The sequence below is a fragment of the Myotis yumanensis genome, unplaced genomic scaffold, assembly GCF_028538775.1.
Source record: "Myotis yumanensis isolate MYYU_CA2020_CCGP unplaced genomic scaffold, mMyoYum1.0.hap1 SCAF_15, whole genome shotgun sequence".
NCBI classification, from domain to species: Eukaryota; Metazoa; Chordata; class Mammalia; order Chiroptera; family Vespertilionidae; genus Myotis; species Myotis yumanensis.
Genome location: NW_027223766.1, coordinates 52,289,573 through 52,312,754, shown reverse-complemented (window position 1 = coordinate 52,312,754; position 23,182 = coordinate 52,289,573). Strand labels below are relative to the sequence as shown.

Here is a 23,182-nt window from a genome sequence, read left to right as displayed (position 1 = left end):
GGCGGCTCTTACGTCGGCAGTTGGTCAGGGTTGAAGCCAGGACGCAAACCCCCCTCCATTAACCCCCGTGCTTGAGGCCGAGGTTCTAGCTCGCTCACCCTTGCCCCGCCCACCCCTGGAAAGTGACCCTGAAAGACAGGTTCCTGGAAAGTTTTGGTGAATCGGTGAATGAGTTGATTGGTGATTGGGGACCTGAGCTGAAATGTGGGTGAGGGTCACGTCTGGGGTGTGGTCAGGATGGGGCCACAATGAGGTCTGTGGGAGCACAGGTGACATTGGATCTGTGGTCACATGGAGGGTTGTGTGTTACAGTCGCATTTGGAGCCATGCAGGCTGGGCGTGGTCAGCCTCGAGGGGCCTGAGGACCCTGGTGGCCGTGGTCCGTGTCCGTAGCCTGGGCAGGACGAGGGGCTGTGCAGGAGCTGTGGGCGTGGGGGGCCCAGGCGCTGGGTCCAGCTGGGGTCCCACTGGGCAGTGAGGAGAGCATACTTCCTGGGGAACCCTGGGCCCCTCCTTCCCGGAACTGACTTCTTCATCTTGTTTTTCTCTTTCTAGGGGGACCGAGGTGCCCCTGGGATCCCCGGCTCTCCGGGTACCCGCGGCGACCCGGGCATTGGGGCTGCCGGCCCTCCTGTGAGTTCCCATCCATCCAGCATCCTGGGCTGGAGAGGAATGCAGACCCACGTGCATGTGTGTGCATGTGTGTGCACCTCCTAGTAGGAGGGGAGGGGCACCCCTGCAGCCTCAGCCCCGTGTCCCCCAGCCCAACCCCAGCAGGAAGGGGGTGCAGCACAAGGATGCCGGGTGCTGGTTCCTGCCCCGAACGAGAGCTACAGACCAGGGTGGGGCTCGGTGTCAGGAGCCTCGTGGGAGCCAGGACAGGGAGGTGCCGGTTCAGGAAGGTTCCTCATGCGATGCTAGCGGGCGGGGGTGAGGGGGTGGCCGTGGGGCTGAGGGAGGTGGTTACCTGCTCCTTCAAGGCTCACAGAAGCCTTGGCTTAGAAACAACCCGCAGCATGTTGAGGGAACCTCTCCTGCCTGCTCTGCTGACTTGCGGTGTGTTTGCTTCCAGGGCCCTTCCGGACCCCCCGGAGACAAAGGCCCCCCGGTACAGTATGGCTTGGATGAGGGGCGGGTTCCCTGGGAGCCGTCCTCTGTAATGAAGTGGGTTTACGTCGGAGGGGCCGGGACCTAACGTAAAGCAAACCCCTGCCGTTCGAGTGCAGACCCCCCGACGTGAGCGTGCACCTGCGGGTGGAGGGCGGGAGGGGCGGGTCACCTGTCCGCGCACCCACCTTGTTGGGCAGACTGAGCCTGGCTGCGCTTTGCGGCATCTCTGCATCGCAGAGGGACGGCCGTGGGGTCCCGGATTCGTCAAAGCCCCGGGAGCACTGGCTTTGAATCCTGGCTTCATCAGCCCCAACCACACGGCCACGCGCAAATGAGGGATCTCTCTTAGCCTGTCGGGGGCGCTCCGCCCCTCAGCCCACCGTGGAGACCCCGTAGACGAGACGCACGGAAAGCCACAGGGGCCTCTCCTCTTTCTCCCCAGGGACCTCGAGGCTCGCCCGGATTCCCCGGCCCCCAGGGCCCCGCTGGCCAGGATGTGAGTAGAGCGCTGGTCGGGGCTGGGTCCAGGTTAGCCTAGATCCCAGGGCGCCCGCCCTCCACACCTCCAGGGGCTCTGAGGAGTGTCGCCTGCTGGTGATCGTGGCCCATCCTCTGTGGGCCCAGTTACTCCTTTTGCTTTTGTGTTACATCTTCAGGACCCGTGAGCTCCTGGGCGTCCCCTGCCTCGCCTCCTCCTTTCTGGTCAATTCTCTCTCACGTCCAGGCGATCCATCCTGTTCAAATTAGGTCCCACTTCTCCACTGACTGTTCCTGCAGCCCCCACCCCCCCCATGTCTTAGTCCCTTCAGGTTGTCCTCCAGATCTGTCCGGCACTCGGGGTGCAGCCTCCCACTGTGACCTGCACAGCTGGGCTTTTGCTCGGACAGACCTGGGCTCCGAGGAGACGGAGCGTGTGTCAGGCCCCTGCAGGTCCCCAGGCCTGGCAGCGTGCCGGTTCATAGCGATCACTGGACTCTAGCTCGTTGACTGAGTGGATGGGTGATGACCCCGGGTTCCTCCGGACAGAGCTGTCCACCCCGTGGCGGTTGGTTACGGTGACCACTTAGCCACACATCTTCCCGCCTCTCAGTTCAGTCCACTCTCAGCAGGACCAGGAAATCCCACCCCTTCCCACCCCGGGTTCCACCTCAGAGAAGGAGTGACCTCCTGGTTACCCGGGCACCTGGCCTGGCATCTCACAGCCAGGAGAGCAGACGGGCCTCCTCCTCTGCCAAGTGGGCCCCCACCTGAGCGTGGGAAAGGAGGCAGACGCTTAAGATAGGCGTATGTGTGTGCCTGTGCACACGTGTGTGCACACACTCTGTGCACCAGTTGTTTGCAGTCTGTGTCTTGGGCGGGAGTTGGAGGAGGGGTAGCGCTCTGTCCTCAGCACCTCCTGCACCCGACCATTTCCTGGGAACAGGAACTTCGGCAGGTGCCAGGCGGCACAGTTGGGTGGTTCTGTTTCCCACGGAGTTCCACTTGGCAGGCAGAGGTCGGGCGGTGCGGGCCGCGCGGAGCGGCTGTGTGCTCAGTGCGGGTCATGTGTCTTCTCTCTCCTTCTAGGGCATACCAGGCAGTCCCGGCGAGAGGGGGCCTCCGGGCAAACCGGTACGTCATCTCCCTGTTCTGGGTGGATCCTGATGACCGGTCAGGGCTCCGGCGGGAATAACGGGCCGCTCAGATGGCTCAGGGACCTTTACGGGGGCCTTTCCCTAAAGCTGTGGGCAGGGGGGCTACGTGAGGAGTGAGATGCCCAGACCAACCACAGTGCGGCCGATGCCACCGTTAGCCTGTTTCGGGCCCACGAGAGCCAGAGTGGCGGTGGTGGGAGCTGTTGTCCTGGATCCACAGCCAAGGCCAGAGGGGTGGTGGGCAGGACGGGTGCAGGAGGCCAGGTGTGAGCTCCTGGAGTCCTTCCCCTGGGCACGGGGCAGAGAGCCCTGCCGCCAGGACGCACACAGGTGGGGCGGCAGTGAGTGCTCGGGCGGCAGGACGTGTGGCCAATGCAGAATGCCCGCCACGCCTTCTCGGGGGTGACGGAGGCTGGAGTGCAGGCGAGGCTGAGCTGTTCCTCAGCGTCCAGCCCTCCGCAGGCCCGGGCCCCCAGCTGAGTCACATGGTGAGCGTGGCCCCTCCGTGTGGCCCGTGAGCAGGTGAACAAGGACACAGCCGGTGGGCTTGCCAGGCTCTTGGGAGCTGGCAGGGCCCGACCTCTCTTTGGCACATGCAGGGTCTGAAGGAGCCAGGCCTGCGGAGTTTGTCTCCCCTGCACTGTCACCACCCCTGGTGGGCAGGGTGGGACCTGGGCGCCTCCCCAGTGCTGCACCCACAGTCCCTGTGCTGGGGCACCCGCTTTGGGCTGGGTCCTCTCGAAGCAGAGCCATTGGGCAGGTGACGGGTGTGGGTGGGCACAGTGCCGTGGAGCTGCCCCACCCGAGAGGAGGGGCTGTTCTACTCCACCTGGTCAGCACTGGCCTGGGGGCTCCTGCCACTTCAGCCCGTGGTCCCGGCAGCAGGCGGATGGGCACAGCGGAGGAGGGTCGGGTAGGGCACAGGCTCAGGGCCGCCCTGGGTGCTCCCTGTCCCACCACGTGACCGGCCCTCCGAGGTGGGCGGGGCAGGCTTACCCTCCTGTGTCGCCTTTGGAAGGTCACCGCCCCCCCACCCGGCTCCTTTGCATCTTGAGAGCTGCCTTGCGAGGTTTGCAGAAACGGGTCAGAGCAAAGTCACTAAATGACCGCGAGGCCACTCTGTACCTGGAGGGCACAGTCACCCTCCTCTCCCTTTGTAACTGGTGCGAGCGTGCATCTCGCGTCGCTCTCTAATCAAACGAAGGACCGCGTGCCAGCCTGCCAGGAGCACAGCGCGGCGGCACAGATAGGTCCCGACCCCCGCCATGTGAGCCCCGTATCTTCTTAGCTCCCCAGGCGACTGGGAGGCTTCCGCATAGCACCCCAGTCCCCCTTTTAAATTAAAGTCTCAGGAAGTGAATATGGCCAAGGCCGGCCTCCTCCACAGGGTCCCTGCGGGTCACAGGGCAGGTCTCGGCTTTGTCGTCAGCAGCCTCGACCTCGGGGAGCTGTCCCTGCAGGGCGGGGCGTTCCTCAGCACCCCAAACCCGAGTCGGTCCAACCCCACTGTCACTTGGGTGACCCATTGCCGCAGCCCAGGGGGTTGACCGAGACTTGAATGTGTCCCCAGACGTGGCCAAGGTTACGCTTCCTGTGCAGACGCCTATGGTGCCAGCCTTGCTGGCCTGTGAGCCCAGGGAAGCGGCAGGAACCCCCCGGGGCCGGGCACAGGTGCCGCCAGGGGGATTGTTTCAGCTTCAGCCTCCCAGGGTGCTGGGCTGGGCCTGCGATCATAAACCCAGACTCCAGCGTGATGGGAAGATGGGCCACCAGTCAGTGTGGCCGCAGGGCCCTCCTTCCCCAGCGGATGGGCCACCGTCCTCTCAGAGGGGCGCTCGCCCCCATTCTCCTTGCTGCAAACTTACCGGTTGGCCAAGCGGCACCCCTCTCTCCAGTTCTCCCCGGAGGCCCTTCTCCCTCTGGCGTCTGCATTTTCGTTTTCCTTCTTTCTCTTTTCTTTCTTTTTCCCCCTTTTTGTGGTGCCGAAACCCGGGATCGAGCCCTGTGTTTCTTGCTCCTAAAGGGAGCCCAGCCTGTACCCATCTTGGGCTCCGGGTCGGCCATGATCATAACACAGCACCTCCTCCCACACGGGGTTTGCAGGTGAACTCAGAGCCCGGCCACCCCCACCTTCCTCAGGGCTTTGTTCCTGCTCCCGGCTTCTGAACCCCCGTTCGGGGTCAGAGACTTCCAACTTGTAACAGATGAGGCTTCACTGCTGCCTCGCCTGGGAGAGCCGAGGAAATGGCTTTATGTCCACGCCAGGTTGTGGATGACCCATAGCAGCAGCTTCTCCTCTGGGAAATGCATGCAGCCCACCCCTCCGCCCTCCCCGTACCCACACGGCCTACAGGGGTTCATGGGAGTGGGGAGGAGGGGCCACAGGAGCAGAGAGGAAGCAGCAGGAGGGGACTGGGGACCAGAACGGATGATGCCTGTCAGACGGGGCGAGGACTGGCCGCCCACAGTCCCTGCCTCAGGAGAGTCCTCGTGGCTCCCAGGCTGGTGTGTGTCAGTGCACGGCCAGGTGTGTGAGGGGTTACATTGTAAGGCCATGCGCGTGCTGCCTACACACGCGTGCGTGTCTCTGTGTGTATGTGTGCGTGTGTGTGCGTGTGTGTGCATGTGTGTACACGCACCTGCCTGTATTCATTCACTTCTACCTCGGCAGGGCCCCTCCTCGCCACTCTCTCCCGAGGACGTTCGGCTCCTGGTTAAGGTAAAAGTGTAAAGCCACCTGCTTGCGTTTTGCAAATGCGGATGGGGGACCGGGCTCTCGGTAATGTGACAATGTGGGTGTTTTCTGTCCGAACAACTGGGTTAGAGCATTAATAACAGCAGCGTTTGTTATGAGCTCCCTGTGCCTGGCGATGTGCTAAACCCACCAACAGGCAGCAACAGGCCACGGGTCCGTTTAAATTCAGGTTAATGAACATGAAATACAAGGACGAACTCAGGCCCTGGGTGGCAGGAGCCACATTCCAGGTTTGTAATAGCCACAGTGGCTGCTGGCTGTCCTATTGGCTGATGCGGACATGGGGTTCCTGTCATCCCAGGAGTTCCCATGGGCAGGGCTCAGGAATGCCTGATGTGCATCTGATTCCATTCTCAGTGACCCCGGAGGCTGACCCTTAACCCCACTGACCCCAGAGGCTGACCTTTAACCCTACCAGGACTGCCTCCTGTTCTGGAAGGAGTCAGACAGGTTGGGCATGGGTTCCCGCTGGTGCTGGGCCACAGCTCCGCCCAGGTCTGCAGGGTGGACGCTGTAGCTCCTGCCTCACCTCGGGCTGTGGAGGGAGCCTGTGGGCCGGCCTGGTGGCCAGCGGCAGGACCGTCCCTGCTGAGAAGACGGCTCCCCACCCAGCATTTCCCTCTGCCGGGGGATTGCATAGCGTGATCTCATTCGGATGTTGGACACGCGCCTGGATGGGAAGTCCGTGCCAGAGCCCCTGTGGGTGGGCTTTATGGCGGGTGCAGCCGAACTTGAAGAGCTCAGGAAGCCACAGACGGGTTAGAGACGGGTTCCCTGGGCCGAGAGGAGCTCAGATTCCCGCCACGGCAGCACTCGCTGCCCCTGAGACACGGAGCGGAGCTCAGGCCCAGGGCACCTTGATGAAACTCCGACCTGGAGCAAGGAGTCCCGCCGGGCGGGCGTGCCAGGTCGGGCTGTGGCCACCGCAGAGGCCCTGACGGTGTGGCCCCCTTCCTGCTCCTTCCCTTGGAAACCCCTCCCGCCATCCGGGTGGAGGCTCAGCTTCCTGCCCTGCTTCTCTCTGGCCCAGGGGACAGCAGCTGTTCCCCAGGCCCAGCATCCTCACTGACGCTGCTCTCTGAGCTCGGACTTCCCATCCAGGCACGTGTGCACTTTTATTTTTTAAATCCTCACCCAAGGATATTTTTCTATCAATATTTAGAGAGAGTAGGGGAGAGGGGGAGACACAAAGAGAAAGAGAAACATTGATGGATGTGACAGAAACACATTGGTTGCCTCCCGCACGCACCCAGACCGGGGCTGGGGGTCGAGCCTGCGACCAGGGTGCGTTCCCTTGACCGGAATCGAATCCGGAATCCTTCAGCCTGAGGGCCGACGCTCTATCCACTTAGCCACACTGGCCAGGGCTGTTTGTGCACTTTGGACACCAGTGCCCTGGGCTCTGCTCCCAGCAGCCTGCTGGCCAGAGTGGGGAGGAGCGAGGCAGAGGTTCCGACAGATCCGTACTGACCTCTGGTTCAGATGGAGACGGAGCAGCCTGTGGAGGGTGACTCGCCCGCTGCCTTCCAGACGTGCAGCCTGTCGGAGAGGCGGGGCCGGGCTCCTCTGCTCTACAAGTAACTGTTACGTGTTCTCTCCCAGGACGTGTGCAAGGACTGCCCCCCGGGCCCCCCGGGCCCCCCGGGCCTGCCGGGCTTTAAGGGGGACAAAGGGCTCCCAGGAAAGCCAGGGCGAGACGGCACGGACGGGAAAGAGGTGAGGAGGGAGAGGACGGTGCTTCCCCTGCAGCGTCCTGTGTCCTCGTGGAGGTCCCAGGCTGCCTCCCCGGTTCCCAGGGGCCAGCCCAGTCCAGGGTGTGACCCTGGAGGCGGGGTCGTTGGGCCGTAGGAGGGCCTGGCTGCCACACCGCTGACCACATTAGTGTGGGTCCACCTGTGAGTCCACAGCCACGCCCCCTGCTCCGGCCGCTGGGGCGGGGAAACCCCAGGGGGAGGCCCTCGAATAGGAGTCGCTGGGTGATGGGTCGTTGCTGACTGGGTGCAGGCTCCCACACTCATTCTTTTCTTTTAAGAGATGGAATATTTTTAAAATATATTTTTTTTATTGATTTCAGAGAGAGAGGGAGAGATAGAAACATCCATGGTGAGAGAGAATCACTGATCAGCTGCCTCCTGCACACCCCCTACTGGGGATCGAGGCCGCAACCTGAGCATGTGCCCTGACCACGGGGAGTTGAGCGTGACCTCCTGGTTCATAGGTCAGGCTCTACCACTGAGCCATCAGGGCCAGGCAGGACACTCATTCCTGTTCCCTTTGTTCCCTGCTGCAGGGAGAGGCTGGGCCCAGAGGCCTTCCAGGACCCCCGGGAGCTGCTGGCGCGCAGGTCAGTGAGCCTCCACCCCCCTGCCGTCTCACTGCTTAGTCTGTGGGAGGAGGAGCCATGTCTGCGTGAAGGAAGGATGGTTTACCAGCAGAAACCCCACGTTCAAGGTCTCACCCCGGCACTGACGCTCCCGGTGACCTTGGGCCTGGCAGGGTCACTCCCCTTCGTCCAGTCGCAGGTTGTTCACGTACAAACACGCGAGGGGTTGACAGTGTGCGATGAGCTGTGGGACTGGGGTGTGTAGTCTCACTGGTTCAGGCACGGCCTTTGGAGCTGTGTGGCTCTGGGCAGAATCCTTGACCTCTCTGGGCCTCACCTTCCCTCTCGCTAATGATAATAAGATCAGCCTCCGCGGTGTGTTAGCGTGGGAGGACGTAGGCCCGGGGAGAACATGGCTCAGGAACATCACTGCCAGGCAGGTGCTTGGAGAATGCGGATGAGTATGAATGAGTGTTAGCGACACAGGAGTGAGGCTCGCCCTGCAGCTCACAGAGCAGTGGGTGCTCTGGCTGCCAGGAGTGTCTGCCTGTGGCCTTTGCCCTCCCGCTGGGGACGGCATTTAGCTCTGAGAAGAGACCGCGTGAGCGCTGGCACGGGGGCAGGGAGGGGGGGCCACGTTCCACCCTCATCCCCGGCCCCCAACCCTGGGGCTCTCCTGGGCCCTCCCTGACCCCCCTCCCCTGTGGCCCCTGCAGCTGCAGGCTGTGGCCGCCACCCGTTCCAACATTTTAAAAAAGTGCCGCCGCGGCAGTGGTCCCGGGGGCCTGCCTGGCCCACAGCGTGGCTCGTCTGCCGGGAGAGGCAACATCAGGTGCCAGTAGGCGAAGGTGCTGGGCAGACCTTCCGGGCGGAATCCCCTCTGACCTGGGACGGTTCTCACCTCCCGCCCTGCTTCCTCTCTTCCCACCGGTCGCTGCCTCCGTCCTGGAGCATTCTCACCAGGCGGCCCTTTATTTATTTATTTATAATATTTTATTGATTTCAGAGAGGGAGAGGGAGAGTCAGAAACATCAATGATGAGAGAGAATGATGGATCGGCTGTCTCCTGCTCGCCTCCCACTGGGGGTTGAGCCCACAGCCCGGGCCTGTGCCCTGACCGGGAATCGACCCCTGACCTCCTGGTTCATAGGCCGGTGTTCAACCCCTGAGCCACGCTGGTCTGGCCCAAGCGTCCCTTTCAACAGTTCCCTCCAAGTCAGGAGCTGGCAGGTGGGTCAGAGATGGGGCCATCCCTTCCAGGCCTGAGGCTGTGTGGGGAGAAGAGATGGATGAGTTGGTGACTCACAGGTAGGCAGGCAGCTGGTGGGCAGCGAGAGCGGTGGGCACAGCCCTGGCCTTGGAGGCCAGCTGCTCCTGGCCCGGCTCCGCCTCCTCTGCGCTGACTGACACTTGCTGACTGGGGGTAGGGTCTGGGCAGTTCACTGACCTCTCTGAGCCTCAGGCCCTCCCCTGGCCGAGCTCCCCGGGAGGATGAGGCAGGCGCGTTCCCAGAGCGCCAGCGATGTGCAGGCTCAGAGGAAGCGAGGGTCGCGTGGGAGGAACTCTGAGCGCCCACAGTCGTCGCTGCTGAGTGACGGCAACTGTCACGCGTGGCTTCAGATTTCCTGTCTGTTCTCTGGCAGTAGCCCCACCCCGTGGAGTTATCTCATTGGCTAGATTAGAAAACATAGGTGTATTAAATACATATATATACTATTATATATATACATTTTACATCAGCTCAGGATATTAACAATGAAGTGCATGAAATGGGGGTCTCATTGGGGGAGCCCCGCAGAGTGCCCAGCAAAGAGGGGTGGGGCTCGGCGAATGTCACCCTCTCTCCTGGGAGGAAGTGAGTCAGGTCGGGGTGCTTTGCTGGCTTTGAGCCCCACCTGCGTGGAGAGGAGACGAGGCCGGCCGCGGAGATCCCGGAGCCGCGACATGGTCATTGTTAGGAACGGGGATGGAGACCACGCCAAGCCCGGCCCGAGGGCTGGAGTCTGAGAGGAGCCATTTCTTTGAAAGCAGTTGTCCTACATGTCAGAGGCCCGTGCGCCGTGGGCCTATTCACTGAGATAACAACGGGGCCTGCAGACGGGGTGCTGGCTTTGGGGGCCTGAAAGCAGTAGAAATAACCGCACGCCGAGATGTTGGAACAAGTGCCCCCCCCCAACCTGTTTCCTGCTCGACACACGGCACGGGCTCCTGTAGCATTCGCTCCCCCACACCCCACGGCCCCAGAGGTGGGGGCGCCGAGCTCAGTAGTCAGCATCGCCAGGAACTGCGGACGGCGCATCCTTCCGGGGAGAGGGCTGGACGTGAAGTTTCAGCGGGAGAACTCTGGGTTCTGGATGGGAAGGGCTCTCTAGCCCAGTGGTTCCCGACGTGGCGCACGCCCCACAGGGGGGCAGTTTGATGTTTAAGGGGGGCGATTCGAGTATGAGTTATTAACAGGGAATTTTTTGCATTTCTTATGGTTCTAGGGGCCTCATATACAGCATATAAACATATGTTGTGACATATTTCTGCATCTCAGGTCTCTATTCTATGTTCTGAAACTTTATTTGCTATTTCTTCATATCACTTCATATTCTTATTTTTTAACAGTTTCTTAGTGATTTCTTCCTCAGTACTTCAGCTGTCCTTTCGTTCTTTCATTTTTCTCTTTCACGGGTGCCATGTTCTTTGGAAGCTTGTTTAGACCAAGTTAATGGCCTTTTCGGCTTCCTCCATGTGACTAGGAGTCACTTTTTGAATAGTAAGAATTCTATGTCACGGGGGGAGGGTATCAGGATGTTAGAGATGCTTAGGTGGGACACGGCCAACAAAAGGCTGGGGACCACGGGGCTGGGTGGGCCTCCCCGTCCTTCGTTTACTGATGAACAAACTGGGAGCCAGGCCCGGCTCAAGGATGCGGAGACGCGAGACGACAGGCCTGGAACCGGAGCCAACGTCGACTCGCTGCCAAAGATGAACTCTGGCTGTGTAAGGCCTTCTCTCAGGCACCGAGACGTCTCCTGTAACCACATCGCCCCGAAGCACACCTGTTCTCCAGTGACGGCGGGGCCAGCGTAGGGGCCGCTCGGAGACCGGGCGTGAGCGCTGCCTCGGGGCTGGGCTGAGAGGGCGTGGGGGCAGGTTGGGCGTCGCAGTGTTTTCCTGACCAGTGATGCCAACAATGACCATGGTGGCGACAGCAGGGACGAGAGGGCGATGGTTAGTGCTCACCGGGAGCCAACAGTGCCAGCCTCTGGCCTGAGCGTGCCGCGGCCTCGAGGTCACGGAGCCGCCCAGCGTGGTGACGGGGACGCTGCGATTCTCCTTTAGGACAGGACACGGAGTGGAGGGACTTGCCCCGGGACTCACATCAGCACACGGCCAAGGCGTGATTCACACCCAACATGATGCGGAGTAACTATGGTCACAGTGTGTACTGAGCTCCTCCAGTGCCAGGGCTCAGTGCTAAGCACCCCCCACGTCTTCCCTGGTTTTATGTCCCTACCCTGTCATGGGTAGGCGGTCGTTATTGTCTGTCTGGTTGATAACAAGGCCAACGTAGGGTCAAGGTGACCGGCTCAGGGTCCTGCAGGGAGTCGGGGAGGGGCCAGGAGCGCAGGCACCGGCGGTTTCCTCTCCGCCCAGCCCCTGCCCAGTGCCACCCGCCCATCACCTGCTCAGCTGCCCACTGCTCACCCCACACCTGCCCGGCAGTGCCCAGACACCGCTGGTCCTGCTCCCCTCCCTGCCCCCCGCCCCCCGTAACACCCCACGTTCCTCCCACCTGACCCTGCTCTCTCATCCTGAACCTTCCATGCGCCCCCCCCCCCCCCCCCCCCACACACACACTGTAGCCAGAGGAGCCCTTCTGAAACCCGGGGCGGCCACACCTCCTCCTCGTGGTTGCCAAAGCCCCCAACTCAGTCCGTATCCAAGGATCGGCCATGAGGCTCTCGGGAAGGGGGCTCTGCCTGTCTCCCCCGCCATTTCCCCGCCCCCCCCCCCAGCACCCACAGCCCCGTCAGCCATCCCATCGCGGTCCTCCAGCCAGACTTCATTTCTGTGGCTGACACCGCTGGGTCTGCAGCAGGAACTTTCTCTGCCCCTGGTCAGGGCGGGGGGACGAGCAATGAGCCGGTGGATGAACCATGCGGACTCCCTTTCGCGATGTGGCTCTAGCGAGATGCACACTGACTTGTGTTCTCTGTTCCCCGAAGGGAAGTACAGGAGAGCGCGGAGCGGACGGCGAGCCCGGGCCGAAGGGCGACCAGGTAAGCGAGGCCGCCTCTCCCGGCACCTCCCACCGCTTCCTGAGCGCAGTGGGGCTTCTCAGCATCACAGTCCTGCTTCCCACCTGGATCCCTCCGGCTCCTGGTCACGCTCCCCACCCCCAGTTCTCCGAGGAGCCGGCTTTTCATTCGTTTTTTGTTAATCCTCTCCTGGCAACGTTTTTTCCCATTGATTTTTAAAAAATATATATTTTTGTTGATTTCAGAGAGGAAGGGAGAGGGAAAGAGAGAAACATCACTGATGAGAGAGACTCATTGATCGGCTGCCTCCTGCACACCCCCCACTGGGGATCGAGCCCAGAACCTGGGCGTGTGCCCCGGCCTGGAATGGAACTGTGACCTCCTGGCTCCCAGGTCGGTGCTCAACCCCTGAGCCCCGCCGGCCAGGCCCACTGAGTTTTCGATGAGCCCTTGAAGGCGTTGCAATCCATGGTGAACGTGGCAGCTGGTGTTTCAAGTGGCAGGAGGCGGGTGCAGGGCAGGAAGTCATTTATTTATGGTGGTTGCTTGGCTTTGTAACATGGTTGTGTGAAATGTTTGTAATTTGCTTTTTATTGTTGATGGTATTACAGATACCTCCCCCCCTACCCCCGCCCACACTTTACACTTGTTTAGTTCTTACTGTAATTCACGTGGACTCCTCTCCGCGTGGAGACATGATCTTTTTCCTAAAAGATCTGTGCTATTGTCGTAGTGGACACACGGCCCCTGTAACCCGCTGCGGCTTGTGTCGTGTCTGTGCGTTTGCTGGTTTTCAGCTGTTGCTCTGGGGCACTGCACTGGCACACACAGACGAGAGCACGTCAGGACGGACCCTTGCGCGTCACGCAGCCACGTGTTCTCAGCTGTCGTGGCCGCTCTCGTTCCCATCTGTCTCCTCACTCACTTCCACACCTTTTTCTCTCTCTTTCCCAGGGCCGCCCCGGAGTTCCAGGTCTCATGGGGCCCCCGGGGAACCCTGGGCCACCGGTAAGTACCCGTCTTCGGTCCCCTCCTCTGTCAACCCTGTCCCCCGAACACACCCCATTCTCACTGCAGATGCTGCCCCCCCACCGTCTTTGTGTCCCAGAGATGAGCCCAGCCCGTGGGGAAGGCAGAGGCTGCTGGGAAATGCTTCAGTTCAGGCCGCTGGGCAGGCCCCGGGGCGTGAGATCCGCGCGTTGCTTCCTGCTCAGAGCCGTGCTCCTGACCGCGGCCAGGCGCACACACTCACCTCCCGCTTGGTTGTCCCTAGGGAGCCGCTGGAGTCGCGGGAGCTGCCGGACCGCCAGGCACCCAGGGGCCACCGGTACGTTCCTCCATCTGGGGCTGGGTCTGGCTTTCCCAGAAGCCCAAGTGCTCGCCCGCCTGCCCTGGTCCCCGCTACCCCCCCCAGGCTCTGTCTCTCCTAGTCCACCGCCAGGGACCACTTTCCCTCGAAGCCCCAGCCACCTGGCCTCTAAGGTAAAGCTCAGGAGAGATGACCTGGGACCTGAGACCAGAATGCGGTTGCAGCCAACACAGGCCCCCGTGGAGCCCATCTCCCGGCCCCTCTCTGCGTGGCTTCTTTGAGAGCAGGCACAGGCAGAGGAGGGCTTGGCGCAGACCCCTGAGCCTGTGGCCATGCGCCCGGGAGCGAGCCATGGGAGGTCGCCGCTGTCAGCCAGTGTTCAAGAGGCAGAGTGTCGCTAAGGAAGGGGAAGTCAGGGGTCAAGGCCTGGAAACCACAACTGTGGAGCTGGCCTCTGACCCCAGGCATTCATCTCAGACCCTGAGGTGTGCTCACCGCCGGAGCATCCAGAGCCTCTCGGATTCAGCGGGCGGGGGGCCCAGTGGCAGGCATCGGGCCGCGGCCACTACGAACTCTCACTTGAAGGACTACACGGCGAACGAGTGTCCCTGATCTCACTGACCGCCCTGAGCGTTAGGAAGGTCCTGAATCCTGACCCCCCTTCATAAGGAAAGGGGGGGGTCAGAGAGGCGAAGTGACAGTTCAGGGTCGCACAGCGGGGAAAGGTCAGCGCCAGGCACACACCCCGTCTCAGGAATCGCGGAGTCATGTTCCAAGTCTGGCTAAGCCGCAGGTCAGGGCCCGGCGTCTCTGGCCTCTGGTGCCAGGAGTCCTGTGGGAGTCACCCAGGACGGCTTCCTCCTCCTCAGATGTCTTTTCCTCACCCGGCCCCCGATCTCTCCCTCCTGAGGCCCTGCAGCAGGGCCGGGGTGAGTCCCAGTCTGCGCACCAGGCTACCCAGGAACCCTGCCCGGGGAGCGATGCCGGAAGCAGGAGGCAGGCGCAGAAGCACCGCGGTTTCTCACCAGCGACCCCCCAGCCCTCGGAGGCAGTTCTGTGTGACATCATCTGCCTGCAGAACAGCCAGCCCGAGAGATTTGATGGTGTGTTTCTGTCTTGGATCTTTTAGGGGAAAGAAGGCCCCCCCGGCCCCGAAGGCCCATCAGGGTTACCCGGAATCCCAGTAAGTGACATTTAAAAAATCCAATCTCTTTCCTACACAAGCAAACAAAATTGTATTTCACCTTCGTTAAAGCAAGACACGGTCCGCAGGGGAGCTGTGTGTGTTATAGAACACTAGTGGCCTGGTGCACGGATTCGTGCACATCGAAAGGAAATTAATCAGAAGAGATGTTTTAATATCGCTATTCGCCCTTTCTTTATGATACAAGTGTCAGAGATAAAAGAAAATTAGTAAAGTGTATATGAAAACAATATGTAAATTGATTAATAAACAATAGCAACATGATATAACAACAACGAAGTCATGATATAAAAACAACAAAAACATAATATAAAAACATTGATAAAAACAATGACTGATAAGTTGATTAAACTCATTCTAATCTCTCCCTTTATACCGTATTAAGAGTAAAAACACTTTCAGAGTGCTTGCCTAATGTCAACAAAAACAGCCACATTCACGATCAACAATGACAGATCGACACACACGCGTGCGATTGGCGCCAGCAAGAGCTTTATATGTATCGTGCATGTGTGAGTCAGCGTTTAATTTTAAATTGCCAGTGCGTGTCGGACATTCAGCCAGTCACTTAGCCTTTTATATACGTAGATGAGAGGAAAAATAGTCACTCAATTAAATTAAATTTTCGGTGGGGTCTATCTTAGTATCATTCTTTTATGTACATATTTGTTGTTCGCTTATTTAAATAGTATTTTTGTCTCTCCACACATATATGTGTATGCATACATATGTGAATGGTGTCTATATATACCCATACAGTTAAGACAATAGAATCATACACATGTATGCATACAGAATTGAGATAATGAATTCTTGTGATAATATAAACATTTTCTATTTTCCACACTGGTATTACCTGTTCCTAAATTTTACCTACACTCCATCTAATAAAAGTCCCCTACGATATACGTTCATGTCTCTGCTGCCTCATGAGTCTTACAGTTAGTTTTTAAATCTGCAGTAGACTAGCTCGCACGCATAGCCCCTTTCTGATTCTGTATGATGGTCCCTAAAGTGGAGTAATTGTCAGAGGTTAGTCTTGTCTGAGGTTCTAGAATCGAGCTGCATGATTCTTTCCACAAATGCTGGGCTTTTTAACTCAGCAGCCTTCCCCCCAGGATGGAGCTCTCTGCTGTGTTAGCAACACGGCCGGTCGGGAGAGGCCAGGGCTGCCTTCTCCGCTGGAAACAAATCCTTGCGTGTGGCTGCAGTCTGGCCGGTGCCTGCTTCTGGGCCTCCACGGGCCGCAGCGCCCCGCCCCCCACTTGCCCTCCACGGTGCCTTCCAGCCATACTGGCTTCCTTCTGGGCATAGGACACTCCACATCCTCGCCTCTCCCGGCCACAGGGCCTTTGCACGTGCATTCCTGTCTGCCCAGAAAGCCCTCTCCTCACTCCTAGTGAACAGCAGATGCCTTTGACCTTTGCAGCCCCCCGTGAGCTCCAGGAGCCGTGCTGAGCGCTGGCCACCATTCAGTGTCCTCCTCGTCTTCGTCAGCACTGGTGTCTCCCCTCCTCACCACCATGCTCAGTCAGAGCCCGGACACGAGGCCCATCATCCCACGCCTGACCTCAGGAATGTGTCCTGGAGGGCCTCTAGATCGACAGCAATAACAAAGAAACGTTTGCAATCTCTTGATTTTTTATTATTTGCCAGACACTGCGGACCAGACATCCACGCCTGGATCTCAGTGCTGGGGAAAAACCAGGAAATCGGCCCAGTTTTGGCGGTTGAAATGCCTTTTTAGCTGCTGCGTGTGTCCCTGCCCCGTGCATCTTGGGACAGATGACCCATGTGAGTTTCTCTTGCAGGGAGCAGAAGGCAAAGAGGGCAGGGACGGAAAACCCGGCGCCCCCGGAGAGCCGGTAAGGGGCTGACTTCTCACCATCCCGCAGGCCCAGGCAGCGCTTTCTCGGTAACAGCCTCTACATGCCCAGGAGCTGCTCCGGCCTGGGCACAGTGAAGGCTACTTTCTATGCGTTACTTCTGCCACTTTTACACTCTAGGGACATGGATGGGTAGGTAGACAGTAGATAGATGGATAGATGATGGGTGGATACACAGGTAGATGGGTAGATGATGGGTGGATACACAGGTAGATGGATAGATGATGGATAGATGATGGATGGGTACACAGGTAGATGGATAGATGATGGATGGGTACACAGATAGATGGGTAGATGATGGATGGATACACAGATAGATGGGTAGATGATGGATGGATACACAGGTAGATGGATAGATAGGCAGCCTTTTGAGTTTCCTGCTGCATAATTTTTATTAGGAGTCATTTGAGCCATAATTACAATAATACAGAATGCCACATAGAGACTCTGGAGCCAAAATGCCTGGGGCAGAACCCCAGCTGTGTGACCTTGAGCAGATCGCTCACCCTCTCTGTGCCTCAGTGTTTGGCCTGAAGGGGAACAGCAGTGTCTCCCTCACTGGGTTCCAGTGAGGAGGCATTGATAGACTCCCATGAAGTGCTCCCTTCTACCCGCATGTTGAAAACCCTCAACAGTTGCTGGTTGTGAGCATTTTTCTGCTGGTAACAGGCCAGTGATGGGGTGGCCAGCCCACCTGACTAGGGCCCAGGAGCCAGGCCCCTGTTCCCCTGATCACAGAGACCTATGAGGGGGTGGCCCCGGAGGTGGCCGGTGGGGAGGTACAAAGCCCTTTATGACGGGGCCTGCATCGTTTCTCAAGCAGCCGGGCACCTCTGAGAAGGTGAGAGCCGAGCAGCCATCACTGTAGAGATGAACCCGGGGAGCCAGCACGTCCCAGGGGCCCCGGGACGCAGCGGGCTGGGTGCGGGGTGGCAGTGTGAATGGGTGACAATGGACCGCAGGGCTGGGACGGGGCTGGCAGAGAGGCAGGGACAGGGGTATGGAATGTAGTGCTCGGAAGCCCAGGCAGCAAGAATGGGGGGATCCCTTATGCTCCCCTTAACCCCTTCTCTTCCTCTCTCCTCAGGGCAAAGCAGGAGAGCCAGGCCTGCCAGGACCAGAGGGTGCCCGCGGGCCCCCCGTAAGTGTCGTGCATGTGTGAGCATGTGTGTGTGTGCACACATGTGTGTACGTGTGCTTGTGTGTGCATGTGTGTGCATGTGTGTGATTGTGGGTGGGAGTTTGTGAGTGTTTTGAGTGTGTGTGCACACGCATGTGTGTGAATGTGTGTGTATGTGTGTGAGTGTGGGGGGCGGGGGGTGAGTGTGTGCGCATGTATGTGTGTGTACGTGTGTGCATGTATGTGTGTGAGTGTGTGACTGTATGACTGTGTATGTGTGTGTGTGTGACTATGACTATGCGTGTGTGTGTGAGTGTGACTGTGTGAGTGTGTATGTGTGAGTATGAGTGTGTGTGTGTATGTGCATGAGTGTGTGAATGTATGACTGTGTGTGTATGTGTGTGTGTGGCTGTATGACTGTGTGTGAGTGTGTGTGTGAGTGTGTGACTGTATGACTGTGTGTGTATGTGTGTGTGTGGCTGTATGACTGTGTGTGAGTGTGTGGCTGTATGACTGTGTGTGTGTATGTGTGTGAGTGTGTGACTGTATGACTGTGTATGTGTGTGTGTGTGACTATGACTATGCGTGTGTGTGTGAGTGTGTGACTGTATGACTGTGTGTGTGAGTATGAGTGTGTGCTATCCCTGGTAGAATAAGCATCAGCCACACGGCTATGACGTGGTGGGTAAGGTCTCTGAGACAGCCAGGCCGCGGGGTGCAGGGTCCCTCCCCTTCAGGCCCCGGACTCTCCTGCAGACTCAGTGCTCCCTGCGTGGCTGTGCAGTGCGTTTTCCAAATGCAGCCACGTGACCAGGTCGTGGTTCTGAGGCTCCTTTGTTCTTGTCCTATTTGTTATCATTTTCGTGGCCTTTCTCTGGATGGTAGAACTTGAACGGGAGTCTTCATTTTAGCTTTGAACACTTTCCACAGCTAAAGGTGTTTTCACAAGTTTAATAGTAACCCATTCTCATTGCAAAGCTGTAACAATGATGATGGCAATAATTAAAAAAATAAAGTAATGTCATAGAGAAGAAAATAGTTACTTGTAATTCTACAACGCAGACAGGTAAAGCTCTGTGAATGGTCCAGTATATTTTTTATGGTCTTTTTTATGTGCATGGATTCTGACCTTTATGGGCCCAAATCTCCATCTGGGTGTCAGGCTATCATAGATAACATGTTTTTTATAAAAATGAACTCATTCTATATGTTTTGGGGTTGTTGAGGATTTTTTTGTGTGGGTTTGTTTGCTTTTGCTAAATACTCCTTCATAATTTTAAAATTGTTTACACAAATCCTTAAATTTGTTTTTGGAAAAAAAGTACTACTTCTATTTTTCATGAAAATTCTATAATCCAATTATCTGGCAAGAAGGAGGAGATCAAAATGCCAGTTCTCTTTCCTTAATGTGTTTTTCTGTAAAAAAATCAATGACTCCCTGGCCCACATTCAATACGAAGGAAATAAAGCACGAAATCCACGTCCTTTTTGCTGGATCCCGCTGCTTCCCAGCCGACCACACCAGGGAGAGGACCTCAGGGTGGAGAAGGCGCCTGCGTGGGGCCCAAGACCCATGTGCTGGAGCCCGTGTTGGGGCAGGACCAGCCCAGTGGTGTGAGGCCAGGGGGAGGAGGAGGAGGAGGAAGCATGAGGCCAGGCAACACCTGAGCTGCTACCCCACCACCTGGGGCATGTGTGGGGCCAGCCCTGCCGCGCTGGGACTGGGCCGGGAGGAAGGGCCTCACCCAGCCCGCGGGCATCGGGGACGTGGCCAGCGCCCAGCACAGAGCAGGGCCCGCACCTCTTAGCGGGTGGAGAGCGAGGGGAGTCAGGACCCGCCCGGCCATCTCGCCAGGTGCCTGCCCCTCCCTCTCGCCAGCCTGCCCTCCGGTGGGGTAACTCCGGTCTCTCTCACCCAGGGCTTCAAGGGACACACGGGCGATGCTGGCGCCCCCGGCCCCCGGGTAAGTGATGTCTTGCCGCGAAGGTCATCCCAGGTGGGCCTGGCTAGCCCTTCCAGACACCGGGCTCCATGCGACACCTTGTCACCCAAGAAGCCTAAAGCGTCATCCCTCGCCTGGTCTAGTTTTTCTAGAAATTTCTCGGCGGTGGGGGGCAGACGCTGACTTACAAACAACTGGACCAAGTCGGCTGGAAGCCGGGGTGGCACTGGGCTGGGCTGCACACACTGTGCATCGGAGGCCCAGGGCCCAGAGCTCACGTGTGGGGAGCATCGGTTTATCCTCAGGATCAATGCCCTGAGCAGAAGCCCCTGCCGTGCCCTGTGAATGGGGAGAAGCTGGGGTGTGTGTGTGGGGGGCGGTCAGCAGGTAAGGAGGCAGGATCCCAGGCTGTGTGCCCGGCCCTTTGCTGCTGTTTCCTGCAGCTCAGAGGGGCGCACGGCCCAGGACTCACACTGGCCTGTGGGCACCGCGGCCCCGGCGCAGGCCGGACCCAGGGGTGCCTGCTGTGGGCCCCCCTCCTCCTCTCGCTGACGCTCGGTCTGAGACCCTGCAGAGGCTGCCGCCGAAGGTTCTGCATCTCCCTCCCTCCCAGCAGCTGCTTCCTTTCTGCTTTTCCTTCCAGGGAGAGCCCGGGGCCATGGGGCCCCCCGGCCGGGAGGGGTCACCAGGAAAAGATGTAAGTGGGCGTCCTGGGGGCCTGGCTGGGTCTGGGGGAGCAGGCGTGTAGGGGAGGTGCAAAGGGCTTCACCGAAGGACCAGGGACCCCCAGAAACTACCAGAGAGGAGCTCACGGGGGCGCCTGAGGGAGTGACTGGCAGTTATAGTGAACGTTTGCACAGTTTGCTCGTCTTGGGTGGTGAGGGGAGCCTTGGTCCACATCTGTGTCCCATCACACCCCTGCGTGACTCGATGATAACGTCCCTCTCTCCGTTCCAGGGGGATGCCGGACCCGCGGGGCCGCCGGGTCCCCAAGGACCGAGGGGCCCACCGGTGAGTTTCGCCTTGAGACCCACGTGCGCCATGTGTCTGCGGGGCCTGTTACCATGGTGATACCTGGGGTTTACCCCGTGGCCCCACGTGCTGTTAAAAGCCTCAACATGTCCTGGCCGTAGAGCGTGATGACGGCCCTGAGCTCCCCAGCACCCCGCCCACACCCCTCCTCTTTTCTGGAACCACCTACCCACAGTCAGAAATTTAAAAGGTGCCACCTGGTCAGGCAGGGCCCAGGCCAGCCGTGGGCAAACTACGGCCCGCGGGCCGGATCCGGCCCATTTGAAATGAATAAAACTAAAAAAAAAAAAGACCGTACCCTTTTATGTAATGATGTTTACTTTGAATTTATATTAGTTCACACAAACACTCCATCCATGCTTTTGTTCCGGCCTCCGGTCCAGTTTAAGAACCCATTGTGGCCCTCGAGTCAAAAAGTTTGCCCACCCCTGGCCCAGGCCCTCAGGCACGCATTCCCAGTGGGGGTGCTGTCACCCCAAGGGACACACACGGTTCTTGTGGTGCCAGAAACCCTTCATATATTAACCAGTGTGCACACAGAGCAGGCACACACGTGTGTAGCTGTGATGTTACCGTGTCCCAGGTGTGGTGAGGGAACAGAACATGGGTCAGGCAGGGAGGAGGGGCTGTGATAACAGGTGGAGGCCGGGCTCCGGAGCCCCAGGCCCCCAGGGGCATCCCGGCCCCTTCTGCCCTGGCATCGAGCTTCCGCCCGAGGATCCAGGCTTTTCTCTCGGCCTCGGCCGGGAGCATCTTGCTGCCCTGACTCAGAGGCAGCTCCTCCAGCCCCAGTGGGTTCTCACCACCTTGAACCAGACGCTGCCTGTGTCCGATATCGGCAGAGCCCGGTGCCAGGGCTGCCCGGGCAGCTACGTAACTCACTCACTGAGTCCTCCCCAAACCCTGGGAGGCAGGTGCCATTCCTGTCCCCGTTCACAGATGAGAACGGGGGGCACAGAGAGGTCAGGGAACTTGCCTGAGACCACGCAGCGACTCAGGGGCAGAGCCAGGGTCTGGACTCAAGGCTGCAGCTTAAATCAGCACCTTCCTGGGCCCCAGTTTGCGAGATTTCCTCCTCAAAACCACCACCTGGCAGGAGGGTCCTGGGTGGGAGGTTGGAGCTCAGAGCCATGGGGAGGGGCTGGGCACTGAGGGGGTCCCGAGGACGAGCGGGGCCTGAGCAGGGGCCTGCAGCCCAGGAGGGAGCCGGCCTCAGCCCCGTCGGCCCGAGTGAGCAGGTGGCAGGTGCCGCCGAGAGCCACCCTCCTGTGCACACCCGCCGTGTGGATGCCCTGAGCGAACGTGTCCTGGCGCCTCCCTCCCGCAAACGCGAGGGCCAGAGGGAGGAGGGGCAGAGAGATGCGAAGCGCATACAGTATTTTTAGAGCCACACAGATGGGTGGTGGGTGGGCGGAGGGAGGAGCGCCCGGCAGCCCTCCCTGGAGGGGGTGAGCGGGAGGTGGTCCCGCACACAGGCTGGCTGTGACCCACGCAGGCCCCAGCCTCCGTTTACCCACCTGTGCCACAGAGATAACGACAGCTATGTGACAACTTTTAAAAAATATGTATTTTTATTGATTTCAGAGAGGAAGGGAGAGAGAGAGAGAAACATCAATGATGAGAGAGAATCATTGGTTGGCAGCCTCCTGCACGCCCCACATTGGGGATCGAGCCCACAGCCGGGCGTGTGCCCTGATAGGTTCACGGGTCAATGCTCAACCACTGGGCCATGCTGGCCAGACACGTGCACTTTTAGGCCCAGGAGGCCCTACTTGTGATCCTACTGACAGCCACGAGGTCAGGTACACGGGGTAGGCTCGGGGTCGCCTGGGTCCAAGCTCACTTCCCTTTTGGGCAGGTGACCTGGCATTTCTGTGCTCGTTGGAGTGTGTGCCTGTGGTGAGCAGTGGGTGGGGCACTGGAGCCTGGCACGTAGGGAGTGACCCTGCACGGGCCACGCCTCCGAGTCTCAGTATCCGCATCTGTGAAATGGGAACAAGGGCGCCCTTGGGGGAGGGGGGCAATGCAGAGAGGTCAGCTGGCAGACGTGCCTCCTAAGCCGCTGGGAACAGTGTGGCTGGGATGTGAGCAGTTTTGCGCGGGACCGTTTGTCCTTGAGACGCTGTGAGTGAAGGACGTGTGGATGCACGGGTGGACAAGGTCATGGTGAGTGACCGCGGGGCCGGGGGCACTGACCGCTGGGCAGGCTTTTTCACGTGCCTGGACGCATTTAATTCTACAATATTATGAACTTGACATTCCGAGCTCCTGTTAGAAGCTCCTGTGAGTCAGGAGCGATTGACAGGTGGAGCAGCTCCTGGTGGGAAGGCAGGTCCCGCCCCCGGACCCCCTGCCCCATCAGTGGCTCTGTGCCCTGCAGCGGTCTCCCTCTGCTTCTCCCTGCAGGGCAAGAGTGGATCGCCCGGGACCCCAGGGGACCCCGGCCCCGCGGGAAGCCCAGTGAGTATCGCCCTGGGCTGCATGACGGAGGCGGGCAGGCCCCGGAAGGGGCGTGTGGCTCACGTCGCACGTTGTCTGCTCTCCATCCCTCGCAGCATCGATGGGAAAGCATGGGGTTCGCGGGGCAGAAGCAGGCGGCGGAGGCAAGAGGGTGCG

At 59.2% G+C, this 23,182-nt stretch overlaps 1 protein-coding gene across 1 annotated transcript in view; it reads left to right on the top strand.

Moving 5' to 3' along the window:
* Nucleotides 1–23,182, top strand: part of COL22A1 (collagen type XXII alpha 1 chain) — a 118,837-nt gene that overhangs the window by 83,326 nt on the left and 12,329 nt on the right. Inside the window, exons 40-56 of the mRNA XM_070392079.1 lie at nucleotides 556–633; nucleotides 1,073–1,108; nucleotides 1,553–1,606; nucleotides 2,677–2,721; nucleotides 5,416–5,463; nucleotides 7,102–7,215; nucleotides 7,790–7,843; nucleotides 12,040–12,093; nucleotides 13,027–13,080; nucleotides 13,346–13,399; nucleotides 14,511–14,564; nucleotides 16,397–16,450; nucleotides 17,559–17,612; nucleotides 19,511–19,555; nucleotides 20,178–20,231; nucleotides 20,492–20,545; nucleotides 22,973–23,026. Of these exons, the coding sequence (XP_070248180.1) occupies nucleotides 556–633; nucleotides 1,073–1,108; nucleotides 1,553–1,606; nucleotides 2,677–2,721; nucleotides 5,416–5,463; nucleotides 7,102–7,215; nucleotides 7,790–7,843; nucleotides 12,040–12,093; nucleotides 13,027–13,080; nucleotides 13,346–13,399; nucleotides 14,511–14,564; nucleotides 16,397–16,450; nucleotides 17,559–17,612; nucleotides 19,511–19,555; nucleotides 20,178–20,231; nucleotides 20,492–20,545; nucleotides 22,973–23,026 (960 nt within the window). The remainder of the gene's footprint in view (nucleotides 1–555; nucleotides 634–1,072; nucleotides 1,109–1,552; nucleotides 1,607–2,676; nucleotides 2,722–5,415; nucleotides 5,464–7,101; nucleotides 7,216–7,789; nucleotides 7,844–12,039; nucleotides 12,094–13,026; nucleotides 13,081–13,345; nucleotides 13,400–14,510; nucleotides 14,565–16,396; nucleotides 16,451–17,558; nucleotides 17,613–19,510; nucleotides 19,556–20,177; nucleotides 20,232–20,491; nucleotides 20,546–22,972; nucleotides 23,027–23,182) is intronic.